At 43.5% G+C, this 18644-nt stretch overlaps 1 protein-coding gene across 1 annotated transcript in view; it reads left to right on the plus strand.

Moving 5' to 3' along the window:
* LOC112259617 (obscurin-like) overlaps window positions 1-18644 on the plus strand; it is a 98825-nt gene that overhangs the window by 58235 nt on the left and 21946 nt on the right. The window contains exons 43-53 of the mRNA XM_042328845.1: window positions 458-736; window positions 1208-1465; window positions 1731-1997; window positions 2477-2752; window positions 6033-6299; window positions 6924-7199; window positions 7476-7748; window positions 15133-15423; window positions 15696-15968; window positions 16558-17964; window positions 18408-18443. Coding sequence (XP_042184779.1) covers window positions 458-736; window positions 1208-1465; window positions 1731-1997; window positions 2477-2752; window positions 6033-6299; window positions 6924-7199; window positions 7476-7748; window positions 15133-15423; window positions 15696-15968; window positions 16558-17964; window positions 18408-18443 — 3903 coding nt within the window. The remainder of the gene's footprint in view (window positions 1-457; window positions 737-1207; window positions 1466-1730; window positions 1998-2476; window positions 2753-6032; window positions 6300-6923; window positions 7200-7475; window positions 7749-15132; window positions 15424-15695; window positions 15969-16557; window positions 17965-18407; window positions 18444-18644) is intronic.

Genomic DNA, 18644 nt, shown 5'->3' on the forward strand with positions numbered 1-18644 from the left:
ATGTTTGTTGATCATGAAATGTAGGTTTCATTAATCAATGTGTGTTTTTATGTTTGAACCACAGTCTATTTGCCATGTTGGGGACTACTGCATGTTGGTTTTGTTTTCATAATCAGACCTATATTAAGCTATTGTGTCAGAGATCACTTCTTGCATATACATATGTCTACAGTACCTTCCTAGTCATTACGTAGGAAGTGAAAGTGTGTTTTGCATAATATTGTACTCTTTCGATGAGAAGGCCTAAACATTGAGTTGGCAGAAAGAGTTTCACTAATATCCATGGTGTCTCCCGGAGTGCAAGTGTCCATCCTCTATAGAACTCACTTTTAAATCGGGATACCAATGTTGGTGCTCTAATGTTGAGTGTTTCACCTGAATGAATCCCCTGGGAAACCTTGACCCCAGGATCCTTTAAATCTCTCACTCCCCCATCGTCACATTCATTCACCTCCAGAGTCTGTACGCATCACTCGGGAGCTGCACGACATCACAGTGACCACTGGGCAGGATGCTGTCTTTGCGTGTGAGTTGTCCCAGGAGGGCGTAACCAATGGAGAGTGGTGGCTAGGGGATAACCTCCTCCAAAACAACGACCTGAACCAGATGACCTTCCAGGGCCGGGTGCACCGGCTGACACTGCAGATGGTCACCACTGATGAGTCAGGGGACGTGGCATTTGTGGTGGGCGAAGAGAAGACCGTCGCATGCCTACTGGTGGAAGAGAAGCCCAAAGGTAATGGAGATGTTAACGGAGATGTTAAAGATGGCCATCTAGTCCTCACCCCTCTCCATCTATATCTTCCATCAAACAGCATTGGAACAACCTCTGTTCATCTGCTGTGCACCATCATCCATTCCATTCTAACCTTTCTGTAAACGTGTGTTGGCCATCCTCCTGGCTTTTCTTTTTATAGCATCTTTGTCTTTAAAGATACTATGAAATGAAGTTGACAACAAGATGGTTGTCAGTGACATAAACATGTCACTTTGCTAACTTCAGTATCAATTTGAATATCAATTGAGTGATTCACGCCTAATGGACATAGTCTTTATGGTTAGCATTGGCGGCATTGTAGACCTGTGGAAAAAGAGCCACTTTAAACACTGCCCATAGAAATACCATACAAGTTTGACATGCATGACATCTGACACTCAAAGTGCATTACACTGTATGTACTTAGCTTGGGATTTCCCATATCTACAGTCTTAATCCTAGAGAAGCCTCATGACACAGTGGCCTTGGAGGGTGAGACAGTCACACTGTCCTGCACCGTCTCCGACCCCACGGCCACTATCAACTGGAGCAGGAATGATGTTGACATCAAAGCAGGCCTCAAGTACGACCTGCGGAAGAATGCAGCTCTCATGCAGCTCCGTATCCACAACCTGGAGATGGAGGACTCTGGAACTTACTGCTGTGATACCGGGGATGCACAGTGCACCGTCACATTGACTGTGGAAGGTAAAGAATGATGCTGCCACTTGAAAAGTTTGGACCCTCTACACTGCATCTAATGGGTACTAGAAAATAGTCTCCTAAAATTTAAGGCTCAGGATGAGTTCCCCCACAATACTGTTCTTAACTTGCTTGCCTTCTACAAACTATCAGGCACCCAGTCTTCCGTCAACATACAACAGAGCCATCTTACGCCCCTGTCCACCATGCCACCATCGTCTACACATCTTCTATTGTCCTACACTGATGTCATGTCTCCTACTTCCACCAGGTGCCCCAGCATTCTTCCAGAAGGAGCTGAAGAACAAGGAAGCCAAGGAAGGCGATGATATCACTCTGCGCTGTGAGCTCTCCAAGGCGTGCACTCAAGTGGAGTGGAGGAAGGGAGGCATGGTCCTCCAGGCTGGTAAGAAGTATGAGATGAGGCAGGAGGGCTGCGTTCAGGAGCTCTGCATTCGTAACCTGGAGCCAGAGGACAATGGCTACTACACCTGCGATGCTGGAGACCAGCTCACCACGGCGTCGGTGGCAGTACAAGGTATCATGTCACAACTACACCATCTGTCCCTGAAAGGGTTCATTTCTGTATTGTTCATTTCTCTAGGATCAAGGAATGAATTCCTAACAGTTTATGATACACTTGTTGAAACCACAAAGGCTATTGTATGTTTTTCAGCAAGTTAAAGATGATCAGTTATAGGATGTAATTGTAAATTAAAAAGATGTAAGATTTATTTGTTTACATAGACAGTTTCCAGTCTTGATTGAAAACAGATGGTTAACATTTAGTTGAACAAAATGTGTATTGTATCATGGAACATAGGGAATAAATAACCCAATGAAGTGAACAAGGATTTTTGCCCTCTTAAAGTCAAAGTTTAAATGAGAAATGAGACCAGGTCAAGGTCGAAGTAATCTTTATTATCCCATAGGCTGGCATTGTGAGTGTTAGAGGTGAGTTGTGTGACTGTGAGTGGCAGTAGCTGAGTGTCTGACTGTATCTCCACTACTCTGCAGAGGCAGAAGTCCTCATAGTGTGTGGTCTAAAGAGCACCGATGTCTTTTTGGGCGAGTGGGCCACCTTCTCCTGCCAGCTGTCCCGCGGTGTGAGGCCCGGGGAGGTGCAGTGGTGGCTGGACGGGACCCTTCTCCAGGACAGCCCCTCCAGCGAGATAGGGCTGAGCCAGGGCCACGTCCACACCCTCACCCTAAAGGACCTGGCCCCGGATGCCTCGGGCACCGTCACGTTCAAAGCCTGCAGCCTGGTGTCCTACGCCAAGCTCTTAGTTAAAGGTATCAAGGAGGAGGAACTAGAGGGATTGAGAGGAGGAGGAGAGTGACTTCTAAAGTTCCAGCTGTGTTCTCCAGACCTTGCAGCATCAATGCTAATAATACTCAACATACATACAGTGGGGCAAAATAGTATTTAGTCAGCCACCAGTTGTGCAAGTTCTGCCACTTAAAAAGATGAGAGAGGCCTGTAATTTTCATCTTAGGTACACTTCAACTATGGCAGACAAACTGAGAAAAAAAATCCAGAAAATCACATTGTAGGATTTTTAATGAATTTATTTGCAAATTATGGTGGAAAATAAGTATTTGGTCAATAACAAAAGTTTATCTCAATACTTTGTTATATACCCTTTGTTGGCAATGACAGAGGTCAAACGTTTTCTGTAAGTCTTCACAAGGTTGTCACACACTGTTGCTGGTATTTTGGCCCATTCCTCCATGCAGATCTCCTCTAGAGCAGTGATGTTTTGGGGCTGTTGCTGGGCAACACAGACTTTCAACTCCCTCCAAAGATTTTCTATGGGGTTGAGACCTGGAGACTGGCTAGGCCACTCCAGGACCTTGAAATGCTTCTTACGAAGCCACTCCTTCGTTGCCCAGGCGGTGTGTTTGGGATCATTGTCATGCTGAAAGACCCAGCCACGTTTCATCTTCAATGCCCTTGCTGATGGAAGGAGGTTTTCACTCAAAATCTCACGATACATGGCCCCATTCATTCTTTCCTTTACACGGATCAGTCATCCTGGTCCCTTTGCAGAAAAACAGCCCCAAAGCATGATGTTTCCACCCCCATGCTTCACAGTAGGTATGGTGTTCTTTGGATGCAACTCAGCATTCTTTGTCCTCCAAACACGATGAGTTGAGTTTTTACCAAAAAGTTCTATTTTCGTTTCATCTGACCATATGACATTCTCCCAATCTTCTTCTGGATCATCCAAATGCTCTCTATCAAACTTCAGAAGGGCCTGGACATGTACTGGCTTAAGCAGGGGGACACGTCTGGCACTGCAGGATTGAGTCCCTGGCGGCATAGTATGTTACTGATGGTAGGCTTTGTTACTCTGGTCCCAGCTCTCTGCAGGTCATTCACTAGGTCCCCCCGTGTGGTTCTGGGATTTTTGCTCACCGTTCTTGTGATCATTTTGACCCCACGGGGTGAGATCTTGCGTGGAGCCCCAGATCAAGGGAGATTATCAGTGGTCTTGTATGTCTTCCATTTCCTAATAATTGCTCCCACAGTTGATTTCTTCAAACCAAGCTGCTTACCTATTGCAGATTCAGTCTTGCCAGCCTGGTGCAGGTCTACAATTTTGTTTCTGGTGTCCTTTGACAGCTCTTTTTTTTATCTCATTTTGTCTGTCATAGTTGAAGTGTACCTCTGATGATAATTACTACAGGCCTCTCTCATCTTTTTAATTGGGAGAACTTACACAATTGGTGGCTGACTAAATACTTTTTTAGACATAATAGATTAGACATAATATTCAATTATGGTATTTATCTCCAAGTGACCACCAGAGCATTTTCACCACATGGAGAGTAGACTACTATTTGCACACTTACTGTCCAAGGCTAATGTTAATCTTGACAGTATTATGCCAGTGTCCTCAAGAGTTCAAAGCTCCCTGATTCAGTAGTGGGAATGACTAGTTCAGTAGCTAAGGTCTTTTTGTGCCTCATCCATGCATGCTTCCATGCATGAGCATACATTTGAGTCATTTCACTAATAGTTAGAATGAGAGTTTTCATGATGCATGCTTTTGATAAGACCAAAACATACAAGATGGTGCAGCAGTAGAGGATTTTTCCACCAGTTTCTTAGTAATATGGAGCAAGAACAATGTTATCCAATGAGGATTCACACCCATAGTTCCATTGTGTATCTATATTTTTAGCTAATAATGGCAAATGGTACCTAACAGTTGTGGTTTACAGAATATCTAGTTGTAATAGATTAGGACTGGCGGACATATTTTGATGATTAAAGGTGGAATATGCAGAAATTGCACCGCCATTCCTGGTTGCAAAAATGTGAATAGTTCGCCTAATTTCAGTTTGTGTGTAGAGAATCATTGTACCATCCAAAACGCTTTGAAATACATTTTCAATAACCAAAAATAATATGTTTGAAGCTGGTTTACAAAACCGAAAGTAAAAAATGCAAAAACTAAACTTAAGAACGGTAAGAATAGAAATAGCGCACATACAACAGATATACCACTTCTTAGACTTGCTTTCAATGAGAATGACAGATCTATAACTCACATTTATACGTAAATTTGCTCGAGTCACCCAAAAATGAACATATTGCAGCTTCAAGTATCGTTCTAGGAATCATCCACTCTAATCTTATCCAACAATTATAGAAATAAATCATATCTGCCTACTGTAGTGTATTCACATTGAAATAGATTGCATATTATGTAATCTATTTTGTGGCAGTATGTGGGATGTATGATTGCTGATAGTAAGTGATGTGTGCACACAGGTAGTGATTAAGAAATCATGTGTGCACTGTGTATTTTATGAACTTAGTTTTGATGCAGTTCAATTGGTACAGTGGGACAGATTTTACCTGTAAACAAGCTTTGCTGTTGTTGTATGTCAACCTATATAATCATCAGTAGCTGGAAATTACAGTGTAGGGCAGTACTGCTCCACCCATCCACCCTGGCCTGCCACTTTCCCTTACTTACTCTCACTCTTCGCTTCACCTCCACCCTGCACTGCACCGCCCCTAGCCTGCAAGCACTGAAACTCTCTAACCCTTCCTACCTCTGCCCTGTCAGTCTGGCATATCTATCCACCCACTGGCATATCTCCCCTTTCTCATTGGTTGGTTAGTGGGCAGTAGTTGTGTCTAACTCCCCCTGCCTCTTGAGGAGATTGGGCTTTTCACTCCCCCTTCAGTTTGGAGTAACAAAAACATCTGTCACAGATAAGTAGACATTCACATACTGTATCTAAGTGCATATTTGGCCACGGAGTGCTGCATCCATAAGATATACTGTTAATCAAGGCAACTCTAAGGGCTTGCCACAGCAGCACACAATGCATACCAAAATACTAAGCCACCTCTGATACCACCAACAACTCAAAACATGTATCAAATTTCCCCCTTGGGGAACAATAAATTTAACTCAATTCAAAGTAATATACATCAAAATACTCCAAGGTGTACTGGGGTGTTTATAAAGCCCAGGTATTGTTCTTTGGCATGCCGAGAGAGTGCATGTCAGTCATGATGACCTTGTCATATGACCCCTGCCCCCACTCTCAGACCCCACAGTAGAGGTGGTGAGCGAGATGCAGGACCTGCGGGTTGCTGAGGGCAAGCCGGCTGAGTTCATCTGCCAGTACTCCCGGCCGGTCCAGGCCCAGTGGAAGAGAGATGGTCGGCCATTGCAGCCTGACGGCCAGAGGGTGGTAGTGGAGCAGGACTGGACCGTGGCTCGCTTGTACATTAGACACGTGTCCACTGAGGACAGGGGGAGATACTCCTGTGAGGCAGAGGGGACCTGTGTGGTTGCCTTACTGGAGGTGGAAGGTGAGCTTCTCTCCATTTGGAAAGAGCACCTTGCTATTCTACCCTTCCACTGAACTTGTAAAAATGTTCGTTGTTGTTTTCAATTATGAACAGCAGATAGCGATTTAAAGTAGGTATTTTTTATCCTTTAATTTATACCATCTTTCCCCCCACCCCTCTTTAGCAGGCAAGGCTAAATGATAAATGTACATGACTTCTAAACCATGAGACCTGATCAGGAAAAACTCTGATCAAATAGGGCCCTTGTTTCTCATGGTCAGGTCACATGCACAGGAAAAACTCATGGCCCTAATGTGAAAATGGGGCAAAAGCATTGTAAGAAAACAAAGCATTGTAAGACAAAGCATTTTAAGACTCACCAAAGACTGCATTGACGTCCCTGGCAGGTAATTTCATGCATTGTGTGTATGTGTGTGAGTGTCCAGCAGTTTTAGCAGGTTTTCATTGTGAGGTTCCGATTGAATAGCAGCAAGTGTCAAGCATAAAAAATCCACTTGACCTACAGGCCACCGTGAACCTGAAAACCCCACAAAATCTTGTCTTATGACACATTCTCCCCTCTCAGTCAAAGCTATTATTTTACAGTAAAATGCCCTCTCCCTGCTCCCCTCTCCACCCATACAGCCAAACCCATTGAAATCCTACAAGGCTTAGAGAACATGGACACCATTGACGGCGGGGAGGCCCTATTCGAGTGCTCTATCTCTCGTTGCGAGATCAAAGACTGCCACTGGCTGATTGGGGGAAAGCCGGTGAAGGAGTCGCCCACCACGGAGATCGTGTCCTTCGAAAATGGACGCCGCCACCTCTTGCTGCTCAAGGATCTGCATGTTGGAGACAGCTGCAAAGTTACTTTCCAAGCCGGCACCGCAACAACCTCCGCCATGCTCAACGTCAAAGGTGTGTCACCCCAATTAATGTCCAACTTTCAGTATGTTTGTTTGTCAATTAGTCACCCCAGTTAATATCCCCTTATGTTTGTTAGTTCCTGTTTTTTTGGAAGCGTAAGTCTTAGGCCTGGTCTACTGGTGGAAATAACATACTACAGATGAAAATTAGGAAAATCTGCCTGCAATTGCTATAGGAACCGATACTAGCATTCGTTTCTGTATATGTAACAGTATTGTGAGTCTTGAGTTTGTTAGGCATTATATGACATGGATTTTGTGTGAGTAGGCTGGCAGCTGGATGTGGTGAGTGGTCTGGAGGATAAGGTAGCTGTGGTGGGAGAGACTCTAGAGTTCAGCTGCATGCTGACTGAGCCTGTCCCTGAGGCGGAGGTAGCCTGGTACTCTAACGGAGCCGAGCTAAAGGCTGATGACACCTGGGGCATGAGGGCTGACGGCTGCTCCTACCACCTGGTGCTTAGACAGGCACCAGCCATGCCACCACAGGAGATCACCTTCGCTGCCAGGGACGCCATCTCCATGGCCAAGCTCACCATCATCAGTAAGTGTCTAAACAGCCATTTTGGAATCAATAATAGAAGCGTTCTCCAGGGAAGTGATTCTCAATTCTGTTAGATCCATTCATCTCACTTTCTCCTATTCTCTGGTGTTGTGGTCTACATTCAGAACCACATTCCTGTTCATGTTAAATACTGTTGAAGTTATATAGCTACAGGTTAATCTGCCTCACCTAAAGCCCATTCTGGTGGGAAGCTCCTATAGACCACCAAGTGCTAACATCAGTATCTGGATAACGTGTGAAATGCTTGATAATGTATGTGATATCAACAGAGGTAGATTTTCTGTGTAATTTAAATATTGACTGGCTTTCATCAAGCTACCCACTTAAGAAAACGTTTCAAACTGTAACCAGTGCCTGCAACCTGGTTCAGGTTATCAGTCAACCTACCAGGGTAGTTACAAATAGCACTGGGTTGAAATCATCAACATGTATTGTTGATATCTTTACTAATACTGCAGAAATGAGCTTGAAGGCAGTGTCCAAATCGATCAGATGTAGTGATCACAATTTAGTAGCCATGTCTAGGAAAACCAAAGTTCCAAATGCTGGGCCTAATATAGTATATAAGAGGTCATACAAGTTTTGTAGTGATTCTCATGTGGATTATGTAAAGAATATTTGCTGGTCTGTGGTTTGTAATAAAGAGTAACCAGACGCTGCACCTGACACTTATGACATTTCTTATTCCAGTTACTAATAAGCATGCACCCATTAAGAACATGACTGTAAAAACTGTTAAATCCCTGTTGATTGATGAGGAATTTAAGAATTGTATGGTAGAGAGTGATGAAGCAAAAGTTATGGCAAATAAGTCAGCAGAACTGAATGGCAAATGTACTGCAAATTAAGAAATCATGTGACGAAAACTGAATAAAAAGAAGAATAAACTATACTATAAAACAAAGATGAATGATAGTAAAAAGCTTTGGAGCAACTTAAAACCTCTTTGGGCTGAGATCCCGCTAACGGGATCGATATGACAACAGCCAGTGAAAGTGCAGCCAAATTCAAAACAACAGAAATCCCATAATTAAAATTCCTCAAACATACAAATATTTTACACCATTTTAAAGATACACTTCTTGTTAATCCCACCACAGTGTCCGATTCCAAAAATGCTTTACGATGAAAGCAAACCAAACGTTTATGTTAGGTGAGTGCTTAGTCACAGAAAAACAGCAATTTTTCCAGCCAAAGAGAGGAGTCACAAAAAGCAGAAATAGAGATAAATTAATCACTAACCTTTGATGATATTCATCAGATGACACTCATAGGACTTCATGGTACACAATACATGTATGTTTTGTTCGATAAAGTTAATATTTATATAAAAAACCTCAGTATACATTGGCGCGTTATGTTTAGTAGTTCCAAAACATCCGGTGATTTTGCAGAGAGCCACATCAATTTACAGAAATACTCATAATAAACATTGATAAAAGATACAACTATTATGGAATTATAGATACACTTCTCTGCAACCGCTGTGTCAGATTTCAAAAAGCATTACCGAAAAAGCACACCATGCAATAATCTGAGTACAGTGATCAGAAACCAAAACAACCCAAACAGATATCCACCATGTTGTGTAGTCAACAGAAGTCAGAAATAGCATTATAAATATTAACTTACCGTTGATGATCTTCATCAGAATGCACTCCCAGGAATCCCAGTTCCACAACAAATGTTTGTTTTGTTCGATAATATCCATAATTTATGTCCAAATACCTCCTTTTCATGGCGCGCGATCACTAGGAGCAGACAAAGTCAAAAAGTTCTGTTACAGTCCGTAGAAACATGTCAAACGATGTATAGAATCAATCTTTAGGATGTTTTTAACATAAATCTTCAATAATGTGTTGTGACGTTGTATTAGAAAATGTGACGACTGTTGCTCATCGAATGATTACAAGTTTCTAATTACGTGATTAACTGAATCAAGCAATTATTAACTCATTAACCTGGGGCACCATGGGAAAACTAGCTTTTATTGAGTTTCTATTTCCCAAATTAACTCAAAGAATATCAGAATATCGATTTTACAACCGTCGCTAATTAACCAGTTTCCTCTACTAATCTCGTTCTGAACGTCGTATAGCCCATGAATCTGCATGGACCCCGGTCCCACCAATGAATTCGTACCACACCAATCTTCGTTGAATATTTATTTACTAAAAAGCTAAAATGATGATAAAAGATACACATAGACAAAACACATTATAGGCTATTGATTAGAACTTAGTATAACGGGCCAACACACTATGGAGAGTGTTACCCACAATGGGAATTTCAAAAGGGGGAAAAAAGAAAGTACACGAGAAATATACATTTGGGTGAATTTGTCAGCTATGCTATTCTAACCCTAGCCTTGCCCCAAACTGCCGCTCTTATGGGTCAGAATATAATGATGTAATTACGTGGGGATGATCGCCGAGAATTCTCTGCGTGGACCGTTCCGCTGTTCGATGACGCACTTCTCCTGCGCAGCTCCCTGCTCGTCCTCTCGATGTCAATGTCTTTTTTGGCTTAGGAGTCTGTTCCCTCACCCTTTTCTCTGGAAGGGGTCTTCTGAGGACAGACAGCTCTGTAGCTCAGAGCTCACAGCATAGGAATGAAACCCTTTAGATACCACGATTCGATGGGAGATGGAGGCTAGGTGGTTCGACTTGAATTCACCCGCTTAGACAATCCTTAGTTCTGGGTTCGTTGACTTTTTTAGACCTTGTTGCAGCTGGGGTCACGTAGTCCTGCTGTAAATTCTATACTCACAGGTTTTATACCCTTGGGTCAGAAGTGGGCGTAGCCGCCTTTAGGGCGATTTTCTGGGCATACCAAGTTCATGAGGCAAGGTCCAGATTTTACTCAAATCCAATTTTAGACAACTAACTTAACATTTCATCTCCCCCAAAACATTCCCTTTGATTTGGACATTTTCCACACAACATACAATGTATAAACATCAAACGTATACTAGGAAAACTCTTCATGTTGCAATGTTTTTGTAATAACGTCATCTATTAACCTTTAATAACAAAACAAAAATGACATACATTTTCATATTCCATCTATCGTCAAGACCACCATTGTGGCTGACGAAAACCATTGTTCCAAATAGTTAATGTTTAATGTTCTGAGGCTGGTTCTCCATAGTAACAGGACAAAGGAATTTGTCTGTGGCCTGAGATTTACCAGGGGCGTGAGGGTCCATAAAACCCCCCACATCTTCAGACCCCTAGATCTCTCCTCCTCTGTTGGGGTTGAGAGATAATCTGTAGGGTTGTGGTCTCCTGTAACCTGACCTGATCACGACAGTCATGATAACTCAAGATAACTCTCACATGAACTCTCGTGGCCAGCTCGTGACTCTCTGGCAGACCTCTGACTCATTCCCCTCTCATTCGCCCCCACTTAACAGTAGAAGCATCAAACAAGGTTCTAAAGACTGTTGACATCTAATGGAAGCCGTAGGAAGTGCAATTTGGCCCCATAGACACTGTGCATTCGATAGGGAAGGAGTTGAAAAACTACAAACCTCAGATTTCCCACTTCCTAGTTGGGTTTTGTCTCAGGTTTTTGCCTGCCATATGAGTTCTGTTATACTCACAGACATCATTCAAACAGTTTTAGAAACTCCAGAGTGTTTCCTATCCAAAACTGCTAATAATTTGCATATATTAGCAACTGGGCCTGAGTAGCAGACAGTTTACTCTTGGCACCTTTTTCATCCAAGCTACTCAATACTGCCCCCAGCCATAACAAGTTAAATTATATTTTTGGCAAAAAAGCAAACTCAGCTCCATCATTCATCGAATCAGATGGCTCATTCATCACAAAACCCACTGATATTGCCAACTACATTAATTATTCTTTTCATTGGCAAGATTACCAAACTAAGGCATGACATGCCAGCAATAAACACTGACACTACACATCCATGTATTCTGTCCTAATTATGAAAGACAAGCATTGTAATTTAGAATTCGGTAAAGTGAGTGTGGAAGATGTGAAAAAATTATTGACAATGACAAGCTACCGGGGTCTGGATGAAAAATAACGGACAATATTGCCACTCCTATTTGCCATATCTTCAATTCAAGCCTACTAGAAAGTGTGTGCCCTCAGGCCTGGTGGAAAACAAAAGTCATTCTGCTGCCTAAGAATAGTAATGCCCTCTTTACTGGCTGAAATAGCCGACCAATCAGCCTGTTATCAACCCTTAGTAAACTTATGTAAAAAAATATATTTGACCAGATTACAATGCTGTTTTACAGTAAACAAATTTACAACAGACTTTAAGCACGCTTATAGGGAAGGACAGTCAACAAGCACAGCACTTACACAAATGACTGATTGGCTGAGAGAAATTGATGATAAAATATTGTGGGGGCTGTTAGATTTCAGTGCGGCTTTTGGCATTATTGATCACAGTCTACTGCTGGAAAAACATATGTGTTATGGCTTTACATGCCCTGTTATCTTGTGGATCAAGAGTTGTCTAACAGAGAACAGAGGGTTTTCTTTAACATAATCCAGGTAAAATTTGGAATTCTTCAGGGAAACTGTCTAGGCCCCTTACTATTTTTCTATCTTGATGAACGACAAGCCAGTGTGTCTATGTAGAGTTGAAGTCGGAAGTTTACATACACTTAAGTTGGAGTCATTTAAAACTCGTTCTTCAACCACTCCACAAATTTCTTGTTAACAAACTATAGTTTTGGCAAGTCAGTTAGGACACCTATTTTGTGCATGACACAATTAATTTTTCCAACAACTGTTTACAGACGGATTATTTCACTTATAATTCATACACTAAGTTGACTGCGCCTTTAAACAACTTGGGAAATTCCAGAAAAAGATGTCATGGCTTTAGAACAGTGGTTCTTAACCTGGGTTCGATCGAACCCCAGGGGTTCAGTGAGTCAGTCTCAGGGTTCGGCGGAGGTCAAGACACACATCCGACTCATATGATTAGTGATGACACGCCCCGCTTGGCCATCATTGGCTGCAGGTGATCACGCTACATCGCTTGGCCTATCTGTGCTGCAGGGAATTTGGTGCGCTCAGTAGTCGACTTGTGACTGTCGTGATGGTACGTCTTGTGGTTTCTTTCTTAATATTTTAATCCCTTCATACTTACTATTTCGAGCATTAAAAGAAAGTGGTCGGACGAATATGTATAATATGGATTCACATGTATAACGGAACGTGATGGGAGTCAGCGTCCTAACTGCATGATTTGCAATGCCAAGTTGAGCAATTCTAGTCTAGCACCAGCAAAACTAAGAGAACACTTCCTTAAGCTGCATGGAGATGGAAAATACAAGAACACAACGCTCGCTGAATTCGAGGTGAAGAGAGCCAGATTTGATGAAAAGGCTACTCTGCCTGTTCTCGGCTTTGTACCCATCAACAAACGGATCCTCACAGCATCATACGAAGTTGCTTACCTGATCGCAAAGCAGGGCAAACCATACACCATTGGTGAAACACTCATAAAACCAGCTGTGTTGAAGATGGCGAATATCATGCTGGGAAAAGAGGCTGAAGTTAAGTTATCCCAAATTCCTCTTTCAAATGACACCAACAGAGACAGAATAGAGGACATGAGCAAAGACATCTTGGCTCAAGTAGTTGCAGATCTGATTTCAAGCCCGGCAAAATTCAGCCTTCAACTCGACGAGACCACAGACGTTTCCAATCTAAGCCAGCTTGCTTTATTCGTGCTCTATGTGAATGACGCCGTGATAAAGGAAGATTTTTTTATTTTGTAAGCCTCAACAACTAAGGCAGCCGATGTGAAGAAACTTGTGGATGACTTCTTTAAAGACAACAAACTTTCGTGGGATATGGTTTCTGCAGTTTGTTCGGACGGAGCTCCAGTCATGCTGGGAAGAAAGTCTGGTTTTGGTAAAAATTGTAGTGGAATGTGTGAACTATGTGCGAACTAGTGCTCTGAGGCACTGCATCTTCAGTGAGCTGTGTAAAGAAATGGGCTCTGAATTCGAGGTACTTCTGTACCATTCTAACATTCGGTGGTTATCCCGGGGACAAGTGCTGAATCGTGTTTTTGCCGTGCGTGTGGAATTAGCACTGTTTTTGCAAGAGCACCAACATTGTCATGCAGCAGATTGCTTCAAAAATTCTGAGTTCATTCTCATTTTAGTGTACATGGCTGATATCTTCGCAGCTCTGAATCATCTCAATCAAAAGATGCAGGGTGGTGGAGTCAACATCATCGAAGCGGAGAACAACCTGAAGGCTTTTCAAAAAAAGCTACCGTTATGGAAACGACGAACAGAGAACGATAACTTCGCAAACTTTCCCCTGCTGGATGACTGTGTAAGTAAGATCGAAGATGTATCTGGAATCTGAGACATTTCTGTACCCGCAAAACTGAAGCAAGCAATTGCCACACATTTAGATGAGCTTGCAAAGTCTCTCGACGGAGACTTCCCTACAAGAGAGTCATATCCAGCATGGGTGAGACAGCCGTTCACGTTTAGTGTTGAGACAACAGATGAATTTAATGATGAATACCTCGATGAAATCATTGAAATTCAGCAGAGTCAGGTTCAACAGCAACTCTTCAGAACAACAATGCTTTCAATGTTTTGGTGTCAACAAATGGTAACGTACCCTGTTATTGCTAAGAAAGCTACGGAGATTTTCATACCGTTTGTTACAACATATCTTTGCGAGCAATCCTTTTCGAGGATGCTGGACATAAAAACGAAGAAAAGGAACAGACTTTGTTGTGAAAATGACATGAGAGTGGCACTTGCCAAGGTGAAGTCGCGCATTTCTGAACTTATCATATTTCTGAAATATCATATTTTATTTTTCCAATTAAGAAGGGTTCGGTGAATGCGCATATGAAACTGGTGGGGTTCAATACCTCCAACAAGGTTAAGAACCACTGATCTAGAAGCTTCTGAAAGGCTAAATGACATCATTTGTGTGTACCTGTGGATGTATTTCAAGGCCAACCTTCAAACTCTGACCACTGTTCAGTCGTGTTGTCCGGTACAAAGAGGGACTTAGGGAAATTACAATGCAAGCTGTAGAATCCCAATTATTATTTTTTATACACCTTATGGAACAGCGGGGACTGTGAAGAGACACACAGGTACAGAGACACACATACACATACAAACAATAGCACTCTACAAGCGCACATTGAAATAACGTTGTATGGTGTTATTATACATTTTGTATTGTAGATATGTAGCGGTGTGCTAATGCTATATGATCTTTTGTTTGTGTAATATAAGTGCCTTGGCAGCAGCTAATGGGGATCCCTAATAATTACAAATACAAATTCCTCTCTCTTCAAACCCACCATTGACCCACTCTCCTTTTATAGCTGTTCCCGACCCCCCGGAGGACCCAGAGCTGGTCAGTAAGAGTAAGCAGGCGGTGACCCTGTCTTGGTTCACACCCCTCAGCGACGGAGGCAGCCCTATTTTGGGCTACAGGGTGGAGATGAGGCTGGCGGACAGTGTCCTCTGGCTGCCGTGCCATGCAGAGCCTGTGTGTAACACAGAGTTCTCTGTGGATAACCTCATCCCAGGGAGCGGCTACAGGTTCAGGGTGGCAGCCATCAACAGAGCTGGGACAGGAGAACCTGTCCAGCTGCCTCAGAGTGTTCAGCTGGGTGAGTTGGCTATTTGATGAGTTCACACCTGAGCCAAACATAGATATCTCTATATGGCTCTGTCTCAAGCCCAGCATGTTGAACAACCTAATTATAACCTAGTCCTAGATCATGTATGTGTTAGTTACACCATTTAAAACCTAGGAGAGTCTAATACATTTCCCATTGGCATGAATTGTATCTGTAGTGTCCCATCTATTGGAAAAAATATAACTCAATCAACAACCAATCAATCAATCAACGAACAGTCAATCAATCATTTTGGTCCATAGAGGCTCCAGTGACAGTGACCCAACAGTTGGCCTGTCCAGACCTGCAGGAGGGTAAGATGGCCCGTGTGGCGTGTGACCTCTCTGCTGAGGGCAGCTCGGTCACCTGGCTCAAAGACAACAAGGAGCTGGAGTATGGGGTCAAATACCAGGTCACCACAGAGGGCAAGACACAAGTGCTGCTGATCAAAGACTTTGTGTCTGCTGACCAGGGTGTGTACACCTGTGTGGCCTCAGACGAGGCAGAAAGCTCCCTTAATCTCAACCTACCAAAAGGTACACATGCCCAAACAAACCAGAATATTATACCATGTAATTTTAATTTTGCTTTTTTTATTCATTTATTATGAAACTCTTGTAAGCCATTCTCCTCAAGCCAAACTGGAAGCTTGGTGGAGATGTGTTTGTTATTTGAGGGTAAATTAAGGTAAGTTCATCTGCTAGTTCTAGCAATCAATCAAATGTATTTATAAAGCCCTTCTTATATCAGCTGATGTCACAAAGTGCTGTACAGAAAACCCCAACCAGCAAGCAATGCAGGTGAAAAAGCACGGTGACTAGGTAAAACTCCCTAGAAAGGCCAGAACCTAGGAAGAGAGGAACCAGGCTATGAGGGGTGGCCAGTCCTCTTCTGGCTGTGCCGGATGTAGATTATAATTATTATCAGCTAGTAATGGTGTGAGGTGAGCTCCTTCTTTCAAAGTATACATGAACACACTACTCCTATCAGAAAATAATTTAATCCCATGGGTAATTGCCACTACATGATCAACATAGTTCTTATAAATGTAGTGTGTGTTGGGGCTGCTATATTGTAGAGATGTCCATTTGCTGCACATAACATTCCATTGTGTCCTGGTTGTAGGTGGAGATGGGGTTCAGTTGGAGGAGGGGGCCCAGCCCAGCCTGCCTCCTGAGGCTGCCTCCGAGGGTGACGTCCATGCACTGTGGGAGGACCTGGCCAAGAAACGTCGCATGAGCCGAGAGCCCACCCTTGACTCCATCTCTGAGCTGCCTGATGAGGAGGACAAGGAGCCCAAGACACCCAAGGGACCAGTCAAGGAGAAGAAAGCCCCGGAGAAGGAGAAGGTGGGGGTGAAAGCCCTAGAGAATGAGAAAGTGGATGTGAAAGCCCCGGAGAAACAAAAGGTGAAAGAAAAGGAAAAGGTTGTAGAGCATGTCATCATCCCTAAGAAGAAGGTGTTGGAGCCAAACTTGTACACCAGCTCTGAGGACGAATCCAGGCCTCCAACACTGGTTTCCTACCTGAAGAAGAGCAGCAAGTCCTCCCTCTCTGTGTGTGACCAGACAGATTCCATCTCCACTGAGAAGTTCTACGCACAGTTCAAGTTGAAAGAGGCGACCACAGTCCAACAGACTTCAGTCCAACAGACCTCATCTTCAGTACAGCAGATCACAGCACAGACCACGGACATCACGGAGGTCGTTGATGAGGAGGACGGAGAAATGGGGCTGCTGGATGCTGCTGTAAAGATCCAGGCTGCCTTCAAGGGGTACAAAGCCCGCAAGGACATGCGTCCAGTCTTCAAGGACGTCTTCAAGGACCAGACCAAGGAACCCAATGGCACCATCCACCTGGAGTGTGTGGCGGAGGGCAAGCCAGAGAAGGTGCGCTGGCTGAAGGATGGCGAGCACCTGGCGGACGGCAAGCACCACCACATTGACATCTACAACGATGGCACCTGCTCTCTGGTCATCACCGCCATAACCACCAAGGACACGGGTGTCTACACCTGTGAGGTCACCAACAAGTTCGGGGTGACCACCCACAGTGGCAAGGTGACGGTGGGCTCGGCGCGGGAGGCATCTGGAAGGAGGCCCCTGACCATGGGCTACAGTGCCGACAGCGAGGCGGAGAGCTCGTCGGCAGAAAGCGAGATGGACGAGTCTCTGAGGCAGGCTAGCAAACGTCTTCGCCGCCTCCTCCGCACACGCCTGCCGGCCACATCGGAGGAGGAGTCGTTCGTCAGCTGTGATGATGAGGCTGAGCTGCAGGCCCCCGACCCCAAATCGTACCGCGAGGACGAGCGATACATCTACATCCGCTTTGACAAGCGGTCTGAGGCCCAGGTGGCGTCTCAGCGCTTCAAGGAGATGTTCACGGCCCAGGGGGTCCCTGTGGAGACCACCATCCAGGAGGCTGGACCTCTCAAAGTGGAGCTGCGCATCATGAAGATGGGATACACTCAAGATGGCTCTGCAACACCCACACAGGAGAAGCAGCTGCCTGTGTTCATGACAGGAGCCCCCGGTATGAAAACCAGAGAGTATATTTCTCTGTATGCCTTGCTGCAATTAAGTTTGATGCTGAGATTATACCATATAATTAAATGGGTATTTAATGTATCTCTATCGGTTATACTAAGTCATTTTGTCTACCATTCTATTTAGTAATCAGAATTAACCAGTTAAATCACAAAAAGACTAATGCCTTTGACATTGAAGTAATGTCATTTATTTTGCTTGAATAATATAAATACATGTTTCAATGTGTTTAAATTCCAAACATTAACAGGAGCCTTTGCTTGTTAGCTAAGACGTTACGTGTGTACTTGCTAAATAAATTGTCAAATTGTTCTCATCCAGGCTTTCATCTTGCTTTTCATGGTGTATTGTGTGTTCCATGTGGTTATACTACATTACCTTTTCTGTCTTCGTGTGTGACCTAATGTTCATTTTCTCTTGCCCAAACAGTTTGTCTTTCAGTCATATCAGTGTGTGTCTTCATTGGTATGTTTGTTTTGATGTAGTGGCATGTGTCCTCAGTTATGTCCCAAACATTTGTTTGTTTGTCTTTGCTGTAATTTAATGGTTGCTTCAATTTCTTTTTATCCACTTCTTTCCAGTATTGACACTATATATCCATACTATCGTTCTATTCACACTTACCCTCCATTTCTCCTCATGCTGTTCTGCCCTGCCGTAGTCCTC

This window comes from Oncorhynchus tshawytscha, linkage group LG10 (assembly GCF_018296145.1).
Source record: "Oncorhynchus tshawytscha isolate Ot180627B linkage group LG10, Otsh_v2.0, whole genome shotgun sequence".
Classification (NCBI taxonomy): domain Eukaryota; kingdom Metazoa; phylum Chordata; class Actinopteri; order Salmoniformes; family Salmonidae; genus Oncorhynchus; species Oncorhynchus tshawytscha.